A 17,486-nucleotide genomic window follows, 5' to 3' on the forward strand; every position below is an offset into this window, starting at 1 on the left:
TCTGATGATTTACCATGATCCCTTCCCTAGTTTATGGAATAACTATGTGAAAGAGAAGAAATCAGCTCTCAAGCAACCTGCTTTGTGAATCCCCCAAACTAAACTATCTAAAACTGTTTGATATTTGACATATCCCCTGTAAAGGTGAGCAGGGGAGGCTTATACAGAATAGCAGGTACCTCCAAAGGCTTCAGAAGGCTTCAGCTTCAGCCAGAGGGACAGAGGCAGGTGCAGCAGAGGGAGGGACTGCGCTCCCGGTTGAAGAGAAACCCTCCTCTCCTTGACTTGGAGTGGTAATGATCCTTTCAAAACAACCCAAATGTTTTACCAACACTTGTACCAACACTTTGTGTTTGTGACTGAAACAATAAGACTAGAAGAAGGATTCTGGGAAGGATTCTCTGGGGCACCACAGAGACTGGGGTTAAGCACATATGTAAATATGTGCTGGGGAAATATCTGGGGGATTCACCTTTCTTAATAACTCTGAGAGGTCATTATTAAAAGTGATGAAACCCTTGCTCTATGGGAAGCCATGGAAAAACACATTCAGGTTTGAGAGTTGAGCCAGGGAGGGGCTGCAGAGGCGGAGGGTGAGTCAGGTACTGGGAGCAAAGCCTCGGGAGCTGTTTTGGGAGTTAGAAAGTGTGCACTTCCCAGTGTGTGGTAAATTAGCATTAACAGTGGGACGGTCCCAGCTACTGCTGTACTTAAATTCTGGAGGACTTTAGACAGCAATATCCGAGTATCTTCTTCCTCCTCCTTTTCCTCCTTTTCCTTCTCCTGTTTTCCTTTTTCTCCTCCTTCTCCTCTTCTTTTCCTTTTCCTTCTCTTCTTTTTTTAAAAAAGCACGGTCAGGTCAGCTCACTTTTTGTTTTGTTTTTTTGTTATTGCATGTGTCTCATGCATGCTTGTATTGACTGTGTGTGTGTGTGTGTGTGTGTCTAAGCCAGAGGAATCTTGGAGTATCATCTTTGACCACTGTCTACCTAGTAATTGAAGTAGGGTCTCTCACATGAACCTGACCTTGTGGGCTAGTCTTCCCTTAGGATCTCACCTCTGTTTTTCTAGAAATTACAGGTGGGAGGCTGTACCTACCTGGCATTTACATGGGTGTAGGGAAAGCATTACTCACCTGCTCACTCCTCCCTTCCCCCACAATATCATTGTGTGTGTGTGTGTGTGTGTGTGTGTGTGTGTGAGAGAGAGAGAGAGAGAGAGAGAGAGAAATTGCAGATATTGTTCCCCAGGTGTTCTTTATCTTTCAGATTATAGACAGAGTCTCAGGAACTTCTAGCCAGCCTTCTAGCCAGCAAGCCCCAAGGATCTGTGTATCTCCATCTTCCCAGTGATGTTCTTAGTGGGTTCTGGGTGATTCGTGGGTCCCAAATGCCTGTGCAGCAAATATTTAACCGATGGAGCAATCCCTGTAGCCCCATGTCACTGTCAATCAAAAAGTAGTGGAACATAGCTTTACTGGCTGGTTTTGTGTTAACTTGACACAAGCTGGAGTTACCACAGAGAAAGAAGCCTTCCTAGAGGAAATGTCTCTGTGACATCAAGGAGGAGGGGTTAGTCCATTGTGGATGGTGCCATCCCTGGACTGGTAGACCTGGGTTTTATAAGAAAGCAGGCTGAGCAAGCCAGGGGAAGCCAGCCAGTAAGTAGCATCCCTCTATGGCCTCTGCATCAGCTTCTGCTTCCTGTCCTGCTTGGGTTCCAGTCCTGACTTCCTTTGGTGATGAACAGCAATGTGGAAGTATAAGCTGATTAACTCTTTCCTCCCCAACTTGCTTCTTGGTCATGATGTTTTGTACAGGGATAGAAACCTTGACTGGTGAATGTGAACAGGCTCAGAAGTCACAGAAACTCAAGACAATTATGTGTCCAACACCCATCCACTGCCGTTCCCCAGCAGCCGCTTCATGCTCAAAGATTCTGCCCAATCCATCTAGCCTTTTGCAGATTCAATGACAACTTATGGAGGCTACTGAGGTCAGAAAGCTCTTCTGTGATGCTGTTGTGGCCTTGACGTCATCGCCTAATTCTAGGTATATCATTTCCTTAACTGTCTCTAAGTTAACAAGATCAGACCGTGTGACTAAATGTCTGTAATGCACATGGCTCAACTTACTCAAGATGCTGGGCTTGTGTTCAATGACTCATCTTAGTTGGGCATGGTTCTTTATTAAGGGGCTGCTGGAAGCCTCGAGGGTATGGTACCAGGGTCCATTGGGCCCAAAGTCTAGTTAGGTGAGGCAGCATTTGCTCAAACAACAGCCTTATGGCTTAACAGTGTGACCAAACTTTCCATCTACTTCAAAGCTGCTTCTCTTCTAAGACCTTTCGAAGGAGGCATGCAAGACCACCCTCATTCGACAGAGGGGGAAACTGAGGCAAAGGCCAACACCTCTGCTCAGAGGCATGCGGACCTGAGGCCAGCCTGCCAGCGGAGCTCCAGCCGCTGCTCCCGCCGGGACCTCACAGTGCAGGTGGGCACTCAACAGCTTGCACCTCGGCCTGGCACACCGGAAGCACGCGGAGCTAAGGGACCGCGCCGGGTTCGTCCGTGGATGTGGGAGAAGCTTGGACACAGACCGGAAGTATGTGCGGCACAGGGAGCGCGCGGGGAGCGGGCCGGAAACCTGCGCTGCTGCAGGAGCGCGCCCGCCCGCATGCCCGCAGTGGCGCTGGGCGCACGGACCGGAAGTGTGCGCGGCCGAGGGGACTCCGCGGCGGACGAAGCTCCGGGCTGAGGCTGCGTGAAGGCTCTGTTTCCGGCGGCGGCCTACTGAGATCAGGGCTGCCTGCGCTGTCACCCACGGGCTCTGTCCACGCTCCGCGGCGTCCGGCGACAGCCTTTCGCTGAGCTGGCCCGGCGGCTGCGGTCCCTGCGCGTGCGAGCCGAGGCCCCGCGGTCATGAGCGGCAAAGAAGGTGCGGGGCTGGCGCGTGGAGGGGCTGGCTGGGCCTGGCACCGGTGCTCTACTGTCACCGTGCAGCAGCACGCCCCCCGGGGGCCCTGCGGAGGGATCCCGAGCTCAGCCCCATTCCTGGGCTCTCCAGCCGCGCTTTGTGCGTCCCCTGCACGTGTTTGGGGACCCCCTCTGTGGCTGGGGAGGTCGGGTCCTGTGGGTACAAGGGGATAAAGGGGATAGTCTGGGCTGTGCTTGCGCGACATTGCAAGGGCATCATCCCGCTCTTTTCTACCGAAGGAGCAGGAGGGTTCAGGAAGAGGAAGCATGACAACTTCCCACATAACCAAAGGAGAGAAGGGAAGGATGCTAGTTCGTCTTCGCCGGTCATGCTGGCCTTCAAATGTAAGTTTCCATGAGAGTTAAAGCAATCGTGTTGCCGTAGTGTTGGGGAGGGGGAGGGGGAGCATTTAGGCCATGCTGATGATAAGCTTAGTTTTCCTGAATGGTTGTGTTGGTGCTAGATCTGCCCTGAAAAAAAATCTGTATCCCAAAGTTCAGATATCAGAATCAACTTGACTAAGTTAATAGAGCAAGAATCCCAGTGTGCATGGATTTACTAGTAGTTCCTACTCTGTGCAAAGTGCTACCTCAAAATAAAATGTGCCTGCGTGCCAGGCTCTAGTAACCAACCACACACACACTAAATATAAGTAGATATGCTAGTAAATGATGTTACATACAGAACAGCTGTTAAGAATGTGACATGTTTCCATATTAACATTTAATGCTTTCTTATGTGAAGCTTCTTACCGTTTACTAATGTATTAACTAATGTATAGGCCATCATAGTCAAGGGCTTTGGGATATAGATGCTTGCTGCGGTGCATTTGTTAAAAGCAAGACAAAGTAAAATCAGCTTCGTGTTTAGGAAGAAGGTTGCACCTTGTAGGAAGGGTCTCAGCTAATAGGTGGACCGTTTGGAGACGGGGCATAATCATCAGGGCGAATTTACATGGCTGAATACTGAGAAAACCAGCTGAAACCAGCTTATTCGCTGTTTTCCTGTTTCTCTTAGGGGTGGATAGTTCTTTGAACTTGGGTTTCCTTCTGACTTAGTGTTCTCATTACCAATCCAATGGACCATGTTCTTTTTCCAACCCAGCTCAGGTGGCTCCTTGGGCAAGACAGTACTGTTCATTGTTCATTTACTTCCCAACCATTCATTCACTCACGGCTCGTTTTTCTTCCCTTAAACCTTTTCTGTGTGTTTAGTATATCACTGTTATGTTTTATTTAATTATTATTTATATCTGTGTCTCTTTGAGGCTAGGAACTCTGTTTTATCCAACTGTGCATTTATATCAGAGATTATCACCATTGATGCTAATACTAAGATAGGGTGGTATTAGCCCAGACTAGTCTCTTGAGGGTGACCCTGAACTCCTGATCTTCCAGCCCCCATTCTGAGTGTTGGGGTTTGCAGACCTATGCCACCATGCCCTTTTTATATAGGGAAAGGCAGAAAAGAAGGTTATTCACTGTACCTCCATTGGGAAGAGGGACAGAGGTCAGTGACTCTCCACGTACATCTTGTGGGGATTGTTTTGATGCGTGCTGAACGTGGAGCCCAGAGTTAGTGCGTACCTGGCATGAACCGACTGAGTTCTAGCCCGCCCTGTTATGCTGTTGTCAGTGTTAGGGACTAAACACTGATAGTGTTACTGTGAAGGTGACAGTGAGGTAGTTTGCTGTATTCATTTACACACCAGTGCCACAGATTTTCCTCACCCCCTCCCCTGAGGATCCCAGAGTTCTGTGGTTTTGTGCATCATGGGTAGGATAGGGTGGTGTTCAGTTTCTCTGTTTTGAGAATTAGTGTCCTGACCACCGTGCTCTGCTTGCTAAGCCTTCTGTTGGGGCGGTAACGACATCATTGGCTGCATCCGTGTTGTGTCACGTGTTCTTTCTGTCGCTCAACTGACCGGAGTAAAGAGTGTGCATGCTTATGGTTTCCTAACATGTTGTAGAGTGTGCATGTTTATGGTTTCATAACATGTTTTAGCATTTCAGGAGGAGCTGGACACAAGGCACGACAAATATGAGAGACTTGTGAAACTAAGCCGGGATATTACTGTTGAAAGTAAGAGGACGATTTTTCTTCTCCATAGGATCACAAGGTAGGTAAAGGTGTGAAGTCTGTACTTGGACGGGCTGCTGAGACGGCCTAATGAGAGAAGGAGCTTGCCACCAAGTGTAAGCCTGAGTTGGGTTTCGGGGCCAGTGTTGTAAAAGGAGAGAGCCAACTCCTGAAACCTCTTACCTCCACACACACCCTTGAACAGGAGAGCATGCACACACACTCACATGCACACATACAAATAGGCTTCTGATCCCCCACCCCACATACATCCTGAAACATGAGATCATGCATACAACATACACACACACACAAATAGGCTTCTGACCTCCACATACATCATGGAACACAAAAGCATGTACACACAGACATACATATACATATATATATGTATATATATATATATGTTTTAAAAATTAAAATTGATTTTCTGATACATTGTAGTTATACATTTTATATCTCAGCAGGTAGTCACATATTAGAATATATTTTGGATTTTAACAGTATGAGTTAATCCTAGCAGCTACATTTTAAAACTTAGGATTTGGGGCTGGAGCTATGTCTCAGAGGTTAAGAGCACTGGCTGGGGGCTGGAGAGATGGTTCAGAGGTTGAGAGAACTGTCTGCTCTTCCAAAGGTCTTGAGTTCAATTCCCAGCAACCACATGGTGGTTCACAACCATCTGTAATGAGATCTGGTGCCCTCTTCTGGCCTGCAGGTGTACATGCAGGAAGAATTCTGTGTACATAATAAATAAAATCTTAAAAAAAAAAAGCTCTGTCTGCTCAGTCCCAGCACCCATACTGTGGCTCACAACTATCTGCAGCTCTAGTTCTAGAGCATCTGTTGTCTTCTCTGCCTTATGGACACCAGGCACACAGATGGTGCAGAAATGTACATGCTGGCAAAATACCCATAAACATAAAATAACGTTAAAAACAGCTCTGCTTTTAAATGTGTCTGTGTATGTCTGCAGGTATTTTTACAAGGGTGTCACATCCTTGGAGTTGTGAGCCACTCTACATGGGTGCTGGGAAGTGAACTCTGGTCCTCTGTAAAAGTAGTGTGTGTCTAAGTGCTAGGCTATCTCTCCAGCTCCCAAAAGCAACATTTTAAAAATAGGAGGGAAGGGCTGGAGAGATGGCTCAGTGGTTAAGAGCACTGACTGCTCTTCCAGAGGTTCTGAGTTCAATTCCCAGCAACCACATGGTGTCTCACAACCATCTGTAATGGGATCTGGTGCCCTCTTCTGGTGTGTCTGAAGACAGCTACAGTGTACTCACATGAAATAAATAAATAAATCTTAAAATAAAAATAGGAGGGAGAATTCTTTTATCCTACCTGAGGACTTTATTCTGTGGTTGGGTCATTTATTTATACACACACACACACACACACACTTATATATATAGTCTGAGGAAGATATGTTACATTTTGAATTATGTTTTAGAAGCTCTGACATAAAGTATCTGTTGATATAAAAATTAGATGTGAAAATATAATGAATTTCTCATTCAGTTTTCAACTCAGTTTCGTTGTGGTCTTGTATGTTTCTGGTTGTATGTTCCTATTGTAAAATAGTGTGTCTGTTTTTGTTTTCTTACAGTGTGCAATACCACTGGCTGCTTAGTTCTTTAACGATTTTCCTGGAGCCTGTGTCATTGCTAGCTTTGCTTTTCTTCTCTCCAGGGGGTTATCTTGGTTTTCTGAGGAGGCTTTCTCTGTTGTCTGGGCCAGAAGAAAGGAGCAAGGTGACCCTGGCCAAGGTGACCTGGCCTGAGCAGGGCAGTCAGTGGGTTAGAGCCCTGGGCACTCGGGTGCTCAGTACAGCAGAGCGTCTCTTCTCCGCTCTCTCGCTGCTTCCTTCCTTCTACTGAGTCAGCTCCTCTGCTTCTTCATCCTGTCTGCGTGTGTGAGTGTGTGTGTGTGTGTGTGTGTGAGTGTGAGTGACACCAGCTTCCTTTAAAAACAAACCAAAGCAATGCTATATCTACTTTTAAGTTGGATTTCTTGTTTCTCTTGCATTTTAAAAACCAATTCTGGCAATTTATGACAGTTAGTGGGAGTGCTTATAAGATTGTTTATGGTTAGTGATGGGTCTTGGCTCTCTTTCTTGTTTTGCCTGTTTTTGGTGCTTTGTCCCTTTGGTGTGGTGCTTGCCGTTACCATCTCAGCCTTCTTTCCAGCTCTTGGTCATCTTTGGAATCATAGTCTTTGTAGTCCAGGCTGAACCCAGGGTTCCTTTGGCCTCTGTCTCTCATGGTGAACCTATAGGTGCCACCATACTGTCTTCTGCCTTATTCTGGATTGAGTGTGTGTGTTTGCAGGTGCACCTGGAGGGTGGGTGAAGGTTCTGATTCTTCTGTTCACCGACTTCATCTTTTTTTTTTTTCATTGAACCTAGAGCTTGCTTTGCTCAGCCGCTGAGCTCCGGCGTCTGCGTGGCTCCGACCACAGCACCATGGCAGGGCTGTTATTAGGGTGCAGGGGGTCTGCACCCAGGCCTTCAAGGTTCCATAGTGGGTTCATTACCCGCTGAATCTTGTCCCCGGGCTGTGAACTGACTATTCTTTTTGTTTGTTTGTTTTAATTTTTAATGCATGAAACAAAATATACCTAAAATTGAAACTTCTGGAAAAACCATCTGTTCTTTCCCATCTTGTGTTGCTCCTCAAACTTGGCCTTGGCCTCCCGCCTGGTCTTGTATTTCAAAGCTGGGTCTCTGAACACATCCTTGTTGACAACAGTTTTGTCAAGGGGATATCCACAGAGTACCTTGTGGGCATGAGGTGGTTGTTATAAACTTTCACAAAGAATATGATCTTGGATCGATTGGCAATTTTCTTCTTGCCCGTGACAGCTGTCACTTGGTCTGAGGTGCCATCATCAGTGTTCTTCATGATGATGGCTTTGCATCTGGAATAGCATCCGCCAGGACCAGCATCACTTTCTCGGGTTTTAGGAACTTGCCCATTTCAGCAGCAAGCAGTCAGTACCAGAAGAAAGGAAAAAAGGACTGTGTATTTTTTCAGGACAGGGTTTCTCTGTGTAGAACTCACTTTGTAGATGAATCAGGCTAGCCTTGGACTCAGAGATCTGTTTCCCTCTGCCTTGTGTGCTGGGCCTATAGGTGTGTGCCACCATCATCCAGAACTATTGTCTTTTGTAGAAGTATTTTATTTATTATTTACCTGTATGTGGAAGTCAGAGGACAACTTTGTGGAGTGGATTCTCTCCTGTGTTCCGGGAATCTAACCTCAGGTCTTTAGGCTTGCACAGCATGTGTCTCCCTCCGCCCTCAGTGTCCCAGACTGAGTAGTATGTTTTATTCTCTTAGATGTATGCCTGCCCTCATGTGTGTGAGTGTGTGTGTGAGAGTGATTGCTTAATTGAGTTCGATGTGTGTCTCCACAGTCTGGATCATCTCTCTCAGATAATTTTGGGCTAACTGAACTTATGGATACCGGACTCACCGTAGCCTTACGTGCTTCTGTATGGCAGTTACCGTGGTGAATTCAGGACTGGTGATGTGCCTGTTAGCTCTTGCACTGCATTGGGAAGGGCTGCTCACGTGTCACTTTACTGCAGGCTGCACAGCTTCTGTGCAGAAGCCCAGCTTTCTGTACCACCGTGGTAGTTCCTGCTCTCTCTATTCTATCTGCAGGACAGTTTTTATTCTAAACAGTGTGATTCAGGAAACAAGGAACAGATTGTACGTTTGCCCCGCAGTTACCATCGTTAATGTCGTTTACTCCTTGGCACATGGATTTTGATTTTCCATCTGGAGTAATTTTCTTATGCCTGAAGAACTTCTGTTCATACATCTGTATTGCGCTGATGAGTCAGCTCTTCCCGCTGCATATAGACTGTGGGGATTGCTCTGCCCCGACTCTGGGTTCTTCTGGGCCTCACTCTGTGGCCTCCAGTACCCGGCCACACCATCTGCCCGTCTCTGCAGCGGCCTGTCCTCAGGAGGAGGTTTGGGAAGTCCTTTACAGTGCAGAGGTTGAATGCACTGTCTGCTCTGCAACTTTCTCTTGCTCTCTGCCCTACATATTTAGTTCATGACCTTAGCTCGTGACCTCCTTAAACTTTCAACTTTTCAACCCAGGACCTTGGCTCTGCCTGCGGTTCTTCCTTCCTACCTTGTCATGAGGAAACTCCCCTAAGCCTTGACTTGGACATTGGGCGTGTCTTCACGACCCTGATTGTTGTCCTTTCTGATGTGCTTGAGTGCAGTGTTTGAAACCATTGTTTGCATGCCCTATTAATTTTTTTTAGTTGTTTTAGGTGGAAGCAGCCAAATCCAGAGGCTGATTGTTATGAATACAACTTTTCTTATCGTTTTGATCACAAGGCTGATGTTTTCAAGGTTCCTAATCTCATTATAGTGCTCCTGATATGGAGGAGATACTGACTGAATCAGAAAGTAAGCTGGATGGTGTCAGACAGAAAATTCTACAGGTAGCCCAAGAGCTCTCGGGAGAAGACATGCACCAGTTCCACCGAGCCATCACCACAGGTGAGTCTAAGGGGGCTCAGTGCAGTGTGTCCGTTTGGATTGACACCCCTGGAAGTGGTATTAATAGTGTAAAGAAGCACCTGTGTGTGTGACCTGCCTGCACACCGTGGTCCGTGTACAGAGGTAAGAGCATGACTTGTGGGAACTGGTTTTTTCCTAACACCATGTAGGCTTCAGTGATTGAACTTAGGACATAGGCTTGGTGGCAGGTGCTCCACCCACTGAGCCATCTGCTGGCTCCATGCAAAGAACTCTAAAGTGAGTTAATTTCTCATGTTCTTATAGCAGTCTGGCCTAAGAGTCCCCACAGCTGAGGTTGGCTTTGACCTCTCCGTCCTTATACACACACACACACACACACACACACACACACACACCCTACACACATACACACACACACCCTACACACACACACACACACACACACACACACACACACACACACAGTGCTGGCTGGCATGGTTAGTGTGCAGCGCCTTGCCTGGCTTTACACTGAAGCAGAACAGAAGCAGCCGTGGTGCCTGTTCTCACACTCGGTGCAGCAGCCACATGGAGCTGCTCTGTGACTGAGAAGTTGCTTCAGTTGCACTTAGGAAAATAAACGTATTTGCGGTGTGGACGGTAGGGTGCTATACAGAGCTGTTGATGTAATTGGTAACTGTTTGCTTTGCTGTTTCTCCAAAAGGCTGTTCTTTTGAGTTGAAGATAAAGTAGGTCTGGCTTTGAACTAAAGGAGTTCTGTGTTTATTGAGCACAGTGCTGGTCTCAGGCACAGTGTTTCCCTGAGAGATCGGTGAACACAGACCTTAGCTGAGAGTAGACTGTCCACAGGTGTGCTTGGACAGGCACGTGCACAGTTACCTGCTTAGAATAAACAGCTTAAGCCATTCCCATGACTTCTTTGTTGTTGAGAAGTTAACAGGTTGGGAATGTCCTGCATCTTAAGAAACTGTTGTTTTAGCTTCGTTTTTTCACTGGTACCATGCTTTGAATGTTTACATGTGTAAAATGAGTTGCTCAGCTCCTAAGTAATGTTGCAGTTTTTTTTTTTTTTCTTTCAAGAATGTGGATGAGTGTCTGAGGTCAGCCAGAGGTGGTTTTTTAAAATAAATAATTGTCTACATTGCTTGCCTGGCCTTGAAGTGGGTTCAGAGGTCCATCCTTCTGCCTCAGCAGCGTGCGCCATTGCTGAGCGTCTGGAGATTCTTTACAGAGCCATTCTTCCCTGTAGCCACAGCTTTTGCTTTTGTGGTCCTCTAAGTTATTTTTTTACTACTGAGTGAGGAGATGGAAGCTTCAGGAGAGTTTGGACCAAGTTCACCTTGGTCTCTTTGACATCTTTGGTCTCTTTTCTTCCAGATTCAGCTTAATCTGCTGTGTTGCGCATCAGACAAAACCCAGCACAGGACTAACACTCCCTGAGGCCAGCCTCAACCTGGGAGTAAAATAGCTACAATTTAAAATTGTGTTTAAGTGGGAGATGATACAGTGAACACTTTGTGGACTGTCTTAGAGTTTCTTTAAGCAGCTCTTAAAGGACACCATTTAATTGGGGCTGGTTTACAGGTCCAGCGGTTCAGTCATTATCATCAAGGCAGGAAGTATGGTGGAGCCCAGGCAGGCCTGGGACAGGAGGAGCTGAGAGTTCTCCATCTTCATCTGCAGGCTGCTAGCAGAGTAATGCCACTCCCTGTGCCAAGCATTTACAGACCACCACAGGGAGCATTTAATCACAGTTCAGTAAGTCCGTTCCGTGCTACAGACTTCAGTAGTAACTACTGTGAGCTTTAGAAGAATCTTGGTAAGCGTTTTGTGCTTAAGCATTTGTAAAACACCCAAGTAGACTTGCTTTCTAGACAGATGTCTGGTGTGTACTGGTGAGATGCTCACTGGCATGAGTTTTGGCCCAGTTTCCCTTTCCTCTCTAGACATTCCTTTGCTTTTCTGAAATCCTGTTTCAGAAAGTTGACTTTGTATTCTGGACTCTGTAACACTGTGTTGACAGGGTGACACTGGTTCTGAAGGAAGCCTCCCTGGCCCTCTGGCTTGTACAGTGTTTTTTTATGGTGCATGCAGCAGTGCGTGGTCACCAACAGATGGACCACATTCTGTGCCTGCCTCTCAGGCTGTGTGTGTTGGAGTGTTTCTACCTTTGGTTCTTGTGAGGAATGCTGCTGTTTACTTCTGCCTACAGGCCTTTGTATGAGCACAACTTCCATTCCTCGGGCTTATACCTGTGGTAAACAGTTTTCTAAGAAAAGCATTAAAATCTTGCAAAGTAAGTTGAGCTCTCTCAAGTGTTCGTCATCGGACTAGGTGTGGCTTGGAATCGAGCACAGTGAGAATGAAAATAAGGACCAGAGCCTTTAGTTGGGCTTCCCTGGTCTGTCCTACGGGGATGAAATGAAACAGAACAGAGTTCTCTCTTACTGGAAGCAGAATCTGTAAATAATTCCTTTTGGATTTTCTCCAAAGTAGACGAACAGGGAAGGCATTGTTTGGAGTACGGCAGTGGGCTGACAATTTTCACCTTGGGGATTATACACTGAAAATAACGGATGTCCTTTTCATCAAGTTGAAACATAACTTGTTTAAACATCCTTTTACCTACATGAGACCCAGAGTGCTGCTCAGTGTCTGGGCCAGTGTCCTTGAGCTCTGTGAGATAGCACAAACTCTCTCTCTCTCTTCCTTCCTTCCTTCCTTCCCTCCTTCCTTCCTTCCTTCCTTTCTTTCTTTCTTTCTTCCCTCCCTCCTGTCCTTCTTTTTTTTCCTCTTTTTGGAGAGTGGGTCTCATGCAGCCCAGGCTGGCCTCAAATTCAAGACATGGCTGAGTCTGGCTTTGAACTTCTGATTCTCTTGCCTCTATTTTCGAAGAGCTGAGAACACAGTACTGTGCCCAGTGCCCAGCTGTGACAGGTTTTGTTTTTCTTTTTTGATTGAAACAATTTTGTAGTCCAGGCTGGCCTGAACTTACTGTATGGTTGAGGCTGGATAAGAATTTGGGGCAGGGCTGGAGAGATGGCTCAGTGGTTAAGAGCACTGACTGTTCTTCCAGAGGTCCTGAGTTCAAATCCCAGCAACCACATGGTGGCTCACAACCATCTGTAATGGGATTTGATGCCCTCTTTGAGTGTGTCTGAAGACTGCTGCAGTGTGCTCATATATATAAAGTAAATAAATATTTAGAAAAAAAATGAGGGCAGTCCTGCTGTCTTAGACTCCAGAATGTTGGAATGACACTCAGGAGCCACCATGCATACCTAGGAGGTCTCTTTCTGATTTTTTCTGTTTACAAAGGAGCTGGTGTTTAAAAGAAAACGTAGCAGGTGGAAGCCTAGGGGTGCAAGGCAAAGAGTCCTGTAGGGGATAGGATCCACGACATGAGATTGATCAGTTCAACTATTTGTGTGTGTTTGACACCGGCGTGTTCAACACTGGCGAGTTCATGGTGCTGAGCAGCTGTCACCCCAGCTGCCTTACAGCGTGAGACTTTCCCAGTTGTGGTTCTTATTTCTTGTATGCCTTTCCCAAAACCCAGTTCTAATTACTCTGTAATGTCTGTAAGTGGAAGCCCTCATTTACTTATTTTATGTTTGTTAGGCCCAAGGCACACAGTAGTGATTAGGACATGTGACTGCTAGAGAAAGGGGTTGGTGACATCCTTGGCCTTGGAACATAGGCCCTGGAGCGTGTGCCTTGCCTCTGCTAATACGGAATGCATGGGCATCACCACACTCTACTCTGCTAGGTGACGGGCAGCTTCCCGTTTGGATGGCGACATTCCTGTAGTTGAGCGTGTTCATGGTAACCTTCTTTCTTTTTTCAGGCCTGCAGGAATACGTGGAGGCCGTCTCTTTCCAACACTTCATCAAAACTCGGTCACTGATCAGTATGGAAGAGATTAACAAGCAGTTGACTTTTACTCCAGAAGACAGTGGGAAAGAGAGCAAGGCTGTAAGAATTTAAAATCATTTCAGTTTTACCGTGTGATTTATACAGCAGCACAGTGATTGGTGGAGACTCTGCCTTCCTGAAGCTGGTTTGCTAGGGCTCCCCAGGGAAGCTAGGTCTGTGTGTCTCCACTGGTGACAGCCAGAGGCATGGCTTCAGTGAGGAAGTCAGCATTTTGCATCCAAGGGTTTAGAATCCAGTCCGTACACTTGGCATCCCCAGTGCTGCTCTGGGTCTGCACCAACCTCAGTGCTTTGTGGAAGAGTTTGACCTACAAAGGTCTTTAATGAAGCGGTGCTTACCTAACAGGGCTCATTGTTAAAGTAGTCATCACATGTGAGAGCCATTTATCACTTACGTAAACTAGCGCATGCTTACAGACAATTGCCCAGCCCTTCTGAATGGAGGAGAGAAACCCTTTTGAGTTTTGATTTTTAAGAAGTGCTTCTTTCCCCTTTTGGATTTGACAATAGGACACTCAAGCAACCAGGTTTGCTTTTGATCTCTGACACGTATTAGGATAAATAGGATTTTTTCATTTTTCCTTTTATTACTTTTTAAATATATGACTGACTTGAAGTCAGGATAGATAAATTGACTGTTAGAAGTCAAGATAAAATAAAATGTTAAAATTTGCCAAAAAGCTTGATTTGGCACGACAGGAAAACCTTCCTCTAATAATCCATGTCTGCTCAGCTTTCACCTTGTTCTCCACGAGGTAATCATGGCTTTGGTTCATTTACCCCGTCACTGTGGATCACAAGGAGATGTGGCCATCTGTGTCCGGCTTCGTGCGAGCAGCTCCTCTCTAGTTCATGGAGAGACAGTGGGGGGAAGGCAGGTTGAGTGTGTGCTGCTTCAGAATGTGGAGATTATGACCCAGAAAATCATATAAGCTGAGAACTTTCCCTTCAGCACTAGATTCTTGGTGCTGAAAATACTGAGAATTTGACAAAGAAATTTTCATTTTAACTTGGCTAGTGAGAATATTGCCAAAGTTATTTTTAAGCACTGTGGCAAATTTCAGACATAGACAAGTAGAGGGGAGGGGAGGATACTCGGTGACGTTGGCTTGTGTACCAGGACTGGGATAAGCCAGCAGGGGTAATGCTCCCTGTGTTCGTTTGCCTTGGCCTGGTAGTTCTGGCTAAACCATTGAAAGTGCATTAACAGTCATCCTTCTAAACACTCAAGTGTCCATCTCAAAACTTTAAGCAAATTTTTTTTACTAATAATTTTTAGAAAGCAGAATTTATTTTGACAAATTTTACTTTAAATTTGTTCATGTCTGTTTCTCTAAAATCCGTTTATAACCATTACCCCTTCTTTGTAATAATGAAGACCATTATTTTGTGAACTGTATCCTTTTAAGTGACACTTGAAATGCACACCTCTCCCATCTCCCACAACCTACTGTGTGCTATAAAGACATCTGTATTTCCTGGTCTTGACTCACAGAAAACCCAGACACCTTTATGATGGCTTTTAGGAGCCTCAGAATGGTAGGGAGCCTGCTGTGGGTTCCCTCTTTCTGTCCCTAAGCAGCTCTTTGGCTCATTATACATCAGGCCTTGTTTCTCCTCACAGACTGTTGGGCCTCAGGGTCTCTGGAGGGTCTTGAGCAAAACTAAGATTTGTGCTGTGGATGTACAGCAACCAAAGTAAGAGATGAAAGTTCTGTTGATTGTGATGCCTGATGTATTCACTTTATCACAGTGTTTTCTTTGTGTGTGTCTTTCTTGTCTTCTACCAGCCTCCCTCTGATGGACAAGACAAGCAGCTAGTTACCTGGAGACTGAAGGTCACACCTGTTGACTACCTGCTGGGAGTGGCCGACTTAACTGGAGAGTTGATGCGAATGTGTATTAACAGCGTGGGGAATGGGGACATTGACACCCCCTTTGAAGTGAGCCAGTTTTTACGCCAGGTTTACGATGGGTTTTCGTTCATTGGCAACACTGGGCCCTATGAGGTCTCTAAGAAGCTGTATACCTTGAAGCAGAGCCTGGCCAAAGTGGAGAATGCTTGCTATGCCCTTAAAGTCCGGGGCTCCGAGATTCCTAAGCACATGCTGGCAGACGTGTTTTCAGTTAAAACGGAGATGATTGATCAGGAAGAGAGCATTTCTTAAGCAACTCCACTGTTCTCTAAGGAGCTCCTGGGAGATGAGTTGGTGAGACTGTTCCGAGTGTGCATTTGCTGTCTTTGTGTCTTCTGTAGATGTTTCCAGTTGTACTAGTTTGAAGTTGTATACAGCTGTATATATGTTTGTCCATAGGGACGTTTCTTACTCATGTGCATTTGCATACGGTGTTTGTGTGTGTGCTTACCCTATTGCCGTGTGAACATGCTTCCCATTGCTCTTTCTGCCACACCTACTTTAATTCACTTTGAACTTGGAGAGACATTTTGGGTGGAAGGAAGTCTCTTAAGTGGTGATTCTGTATGTGGAGGAAAATGTAGTGAAACTTGTGGAGTGAGCTTCCTGTTGAAGTTCCTCGGCAGCACCACGGCAGCCTTTGACGTGGGCTTAGTATGTGAAACAACAATTCTAACATGTAAGCTATCAGTATTTTTTAAGTGCAAGTTGTGGTGGCATTAGAATTCTGGTCAAGTTTAGGTCCTGAGTGTTTATAAGAAACAGCTTTCCTGAAGGACTGATGAGCATCCAGACGTCATTTCTTACAGACATGGGACGGAGCCGACATTGCTCTTCCCTGGTGACGCTGAGTAAGTAACCACACGCTTGTCTGTAGGGTGTGAGCAGCCAGGCCTCCGTCACGTGTCCGGTGTGCTGCACTTTTCTGCCCTGGCGGTCCTGGGACCCACAGAGGAGCAGCTGCAGTGCCTGGAGTGCTGACAGCCCTTTACACTTGTCCTTGGTGTTAGCTAGTGATGTTGCCAAAGAAGTGAATTGTGTGTAATTCAGCAATAAGACAGTTGCCTACATAGGAGGGAACGTTGGGAGTGGGTTCATCTCCCCTGTCAGTCATCTGTGCTGAGAGCCTGGCTTGATCTCGGCCTGTAGCCGACACCACCACATGCTTTCAACTAGTCTTCTGAGTTTTCAGAGCTTAGATACTAGGTTTTATTTTTGGAAAGTATCTATTTGTAAGGCTGGTTCTTTGAAAGTGTAATTTTCCAAAAATTATCACCAAAAGGAGAATAAAATGTGTATATGCCTGATAATTTAGATTTGTCTTGGTGATGACGAGGCTTTGCCTTCCCTGTTGTAAGACAGACTGCTCAGTTATAGCCAGTCCTGTTAACTCTTTTTTTTCAGCACTTCAAGTTGAATTTATAATGTTAAAAGTAATGGGTTGAGGAATGTTTTACAGAAATTTAAAGCAAATTTTAAATAAAATATTAAAATACAGAGCTTGCTGATTTAAGCTTTTAATTTAAATTATATTTTGTGCACAGCAGTGTGTGTAGCAGTCAGAGACAACTTGTGCAGGTTGGTCTTTTCCTTCCACCGTGGGGGTGCTGGGGACCCACCTGGGTTGTCAGACTTGGCAATAGGGCCTTTTCCATCCCAGCCAGGCCATCGCTGTGACTTCAGGGTCTGTTGTTTTCATAGCATTTAGAAACATGTAGTAAATCTAATAATGTAATTTTTTGGGTAAAATGGGAAATTTAAGGTAGACTCCGGTTATGAATTTTTTCCCTTAAACCTGGGGCTAAGGAGGCATGACTTAACCTGAAATGTAGTCGGGGACTTCCCTTCTGTCTCTGTGGTCTTCATACTCCTTCAGTGACTCTCTTGGGGTTTTGCCTAGGTTTTCAGGCATACTTCAGAAGAAGTGGAGTTCTTGTGTTCTCTCAGGTTAAAAATAAATTCCATATGCTCACAAGAAAGACATCCTTCACAGCACTCAGACTAGCTGATGTCCCTGTCTCTTTAAGCCAGTTCCTGAAAGGAATATAATACTAGCCTAATACCCTAATTGATTTGT

General features: G+C 45.8%; 1 protein-coding gene and 1 pseudogene across 3 annotated transcripts; one reads left to right on the forward strand and one right to left on the reverse strand.

The window, feature by feature from the left end:
- Positions 1-2,744: 2,744 nt before the first annotated feature.
- Positions 2,745-16,935, forward strand: TSNAX (translin associated factor X). 2 transcript variants are annotated; one of them, XM_080936730.1, is made up of 6 exons: positions 2,745-2,936; positions 3,215-3,319; positions 4,980-5,094; positions 9,446-9,576; positions 13,406-13,533; positions 15,284-16,935. In XM_080936730.1, the coding sequence occupies exons 1-6, from the start codon at positions 2,921-2,923 to the stop codon at positions 15,659-15,661; spliced, it is 873 nt and encodes a 290-aa protein (XP_080792856.1). In that variant the 5' UTR covers positions 2,745-2,920; the 3' UTR covers positions 15,662-16,935. The 2 variants fall into 2 exon arrangements, with proteins under 2 accessions (XP_080792856.1, XP_080792857.1); XM_080936731.1 differs by having other exon boundaries at positions 3,221-3,319.
- On the reverse strand, positions 7,671-8,028 carry LOC308436366 (large ribosomal subunit protein eL27-like; annotated as a pseudogene). The gene has a single exon. The product of its transcript is annotated as a large ribosomal subunit protein eL27-like (transcript).
- Positions 16,936-17,486: the final 551 nt, after the last annotated feature.

This window comes from Micromys minutus (assembly GCF_963924665.1).
Source record: "Micromys minutus genome assembly, chromosome: 24".
NCBI lineage: Eukaryota > Metazoa > Chordata > Mammalia > Rodentia > Muridae > Micromys > Micromys minutus.

What these genes read in the sequence shown, in the direction of transcription:
- TSNAX (XM_080936730.1), top strand. An exon ending in GGTCATGCTGGCCTTCAAAT is followed by an intron (nt 3,320 to 4,979) that starts GTAAGTTTCCAT and finishes AACATGTTTTAG; the next exon opens with CATTTCAGGAGGAGCTGGAC. An exon ending in GTGGGAAAGAGAGCAAGGCT is followed by an intron (nt 13,534 to 15,283) that starts GTAAGAATTTAA and finishes GTCTTCTACCAG; the next exon opens with CCTCCCTCTGATGGACAAGA.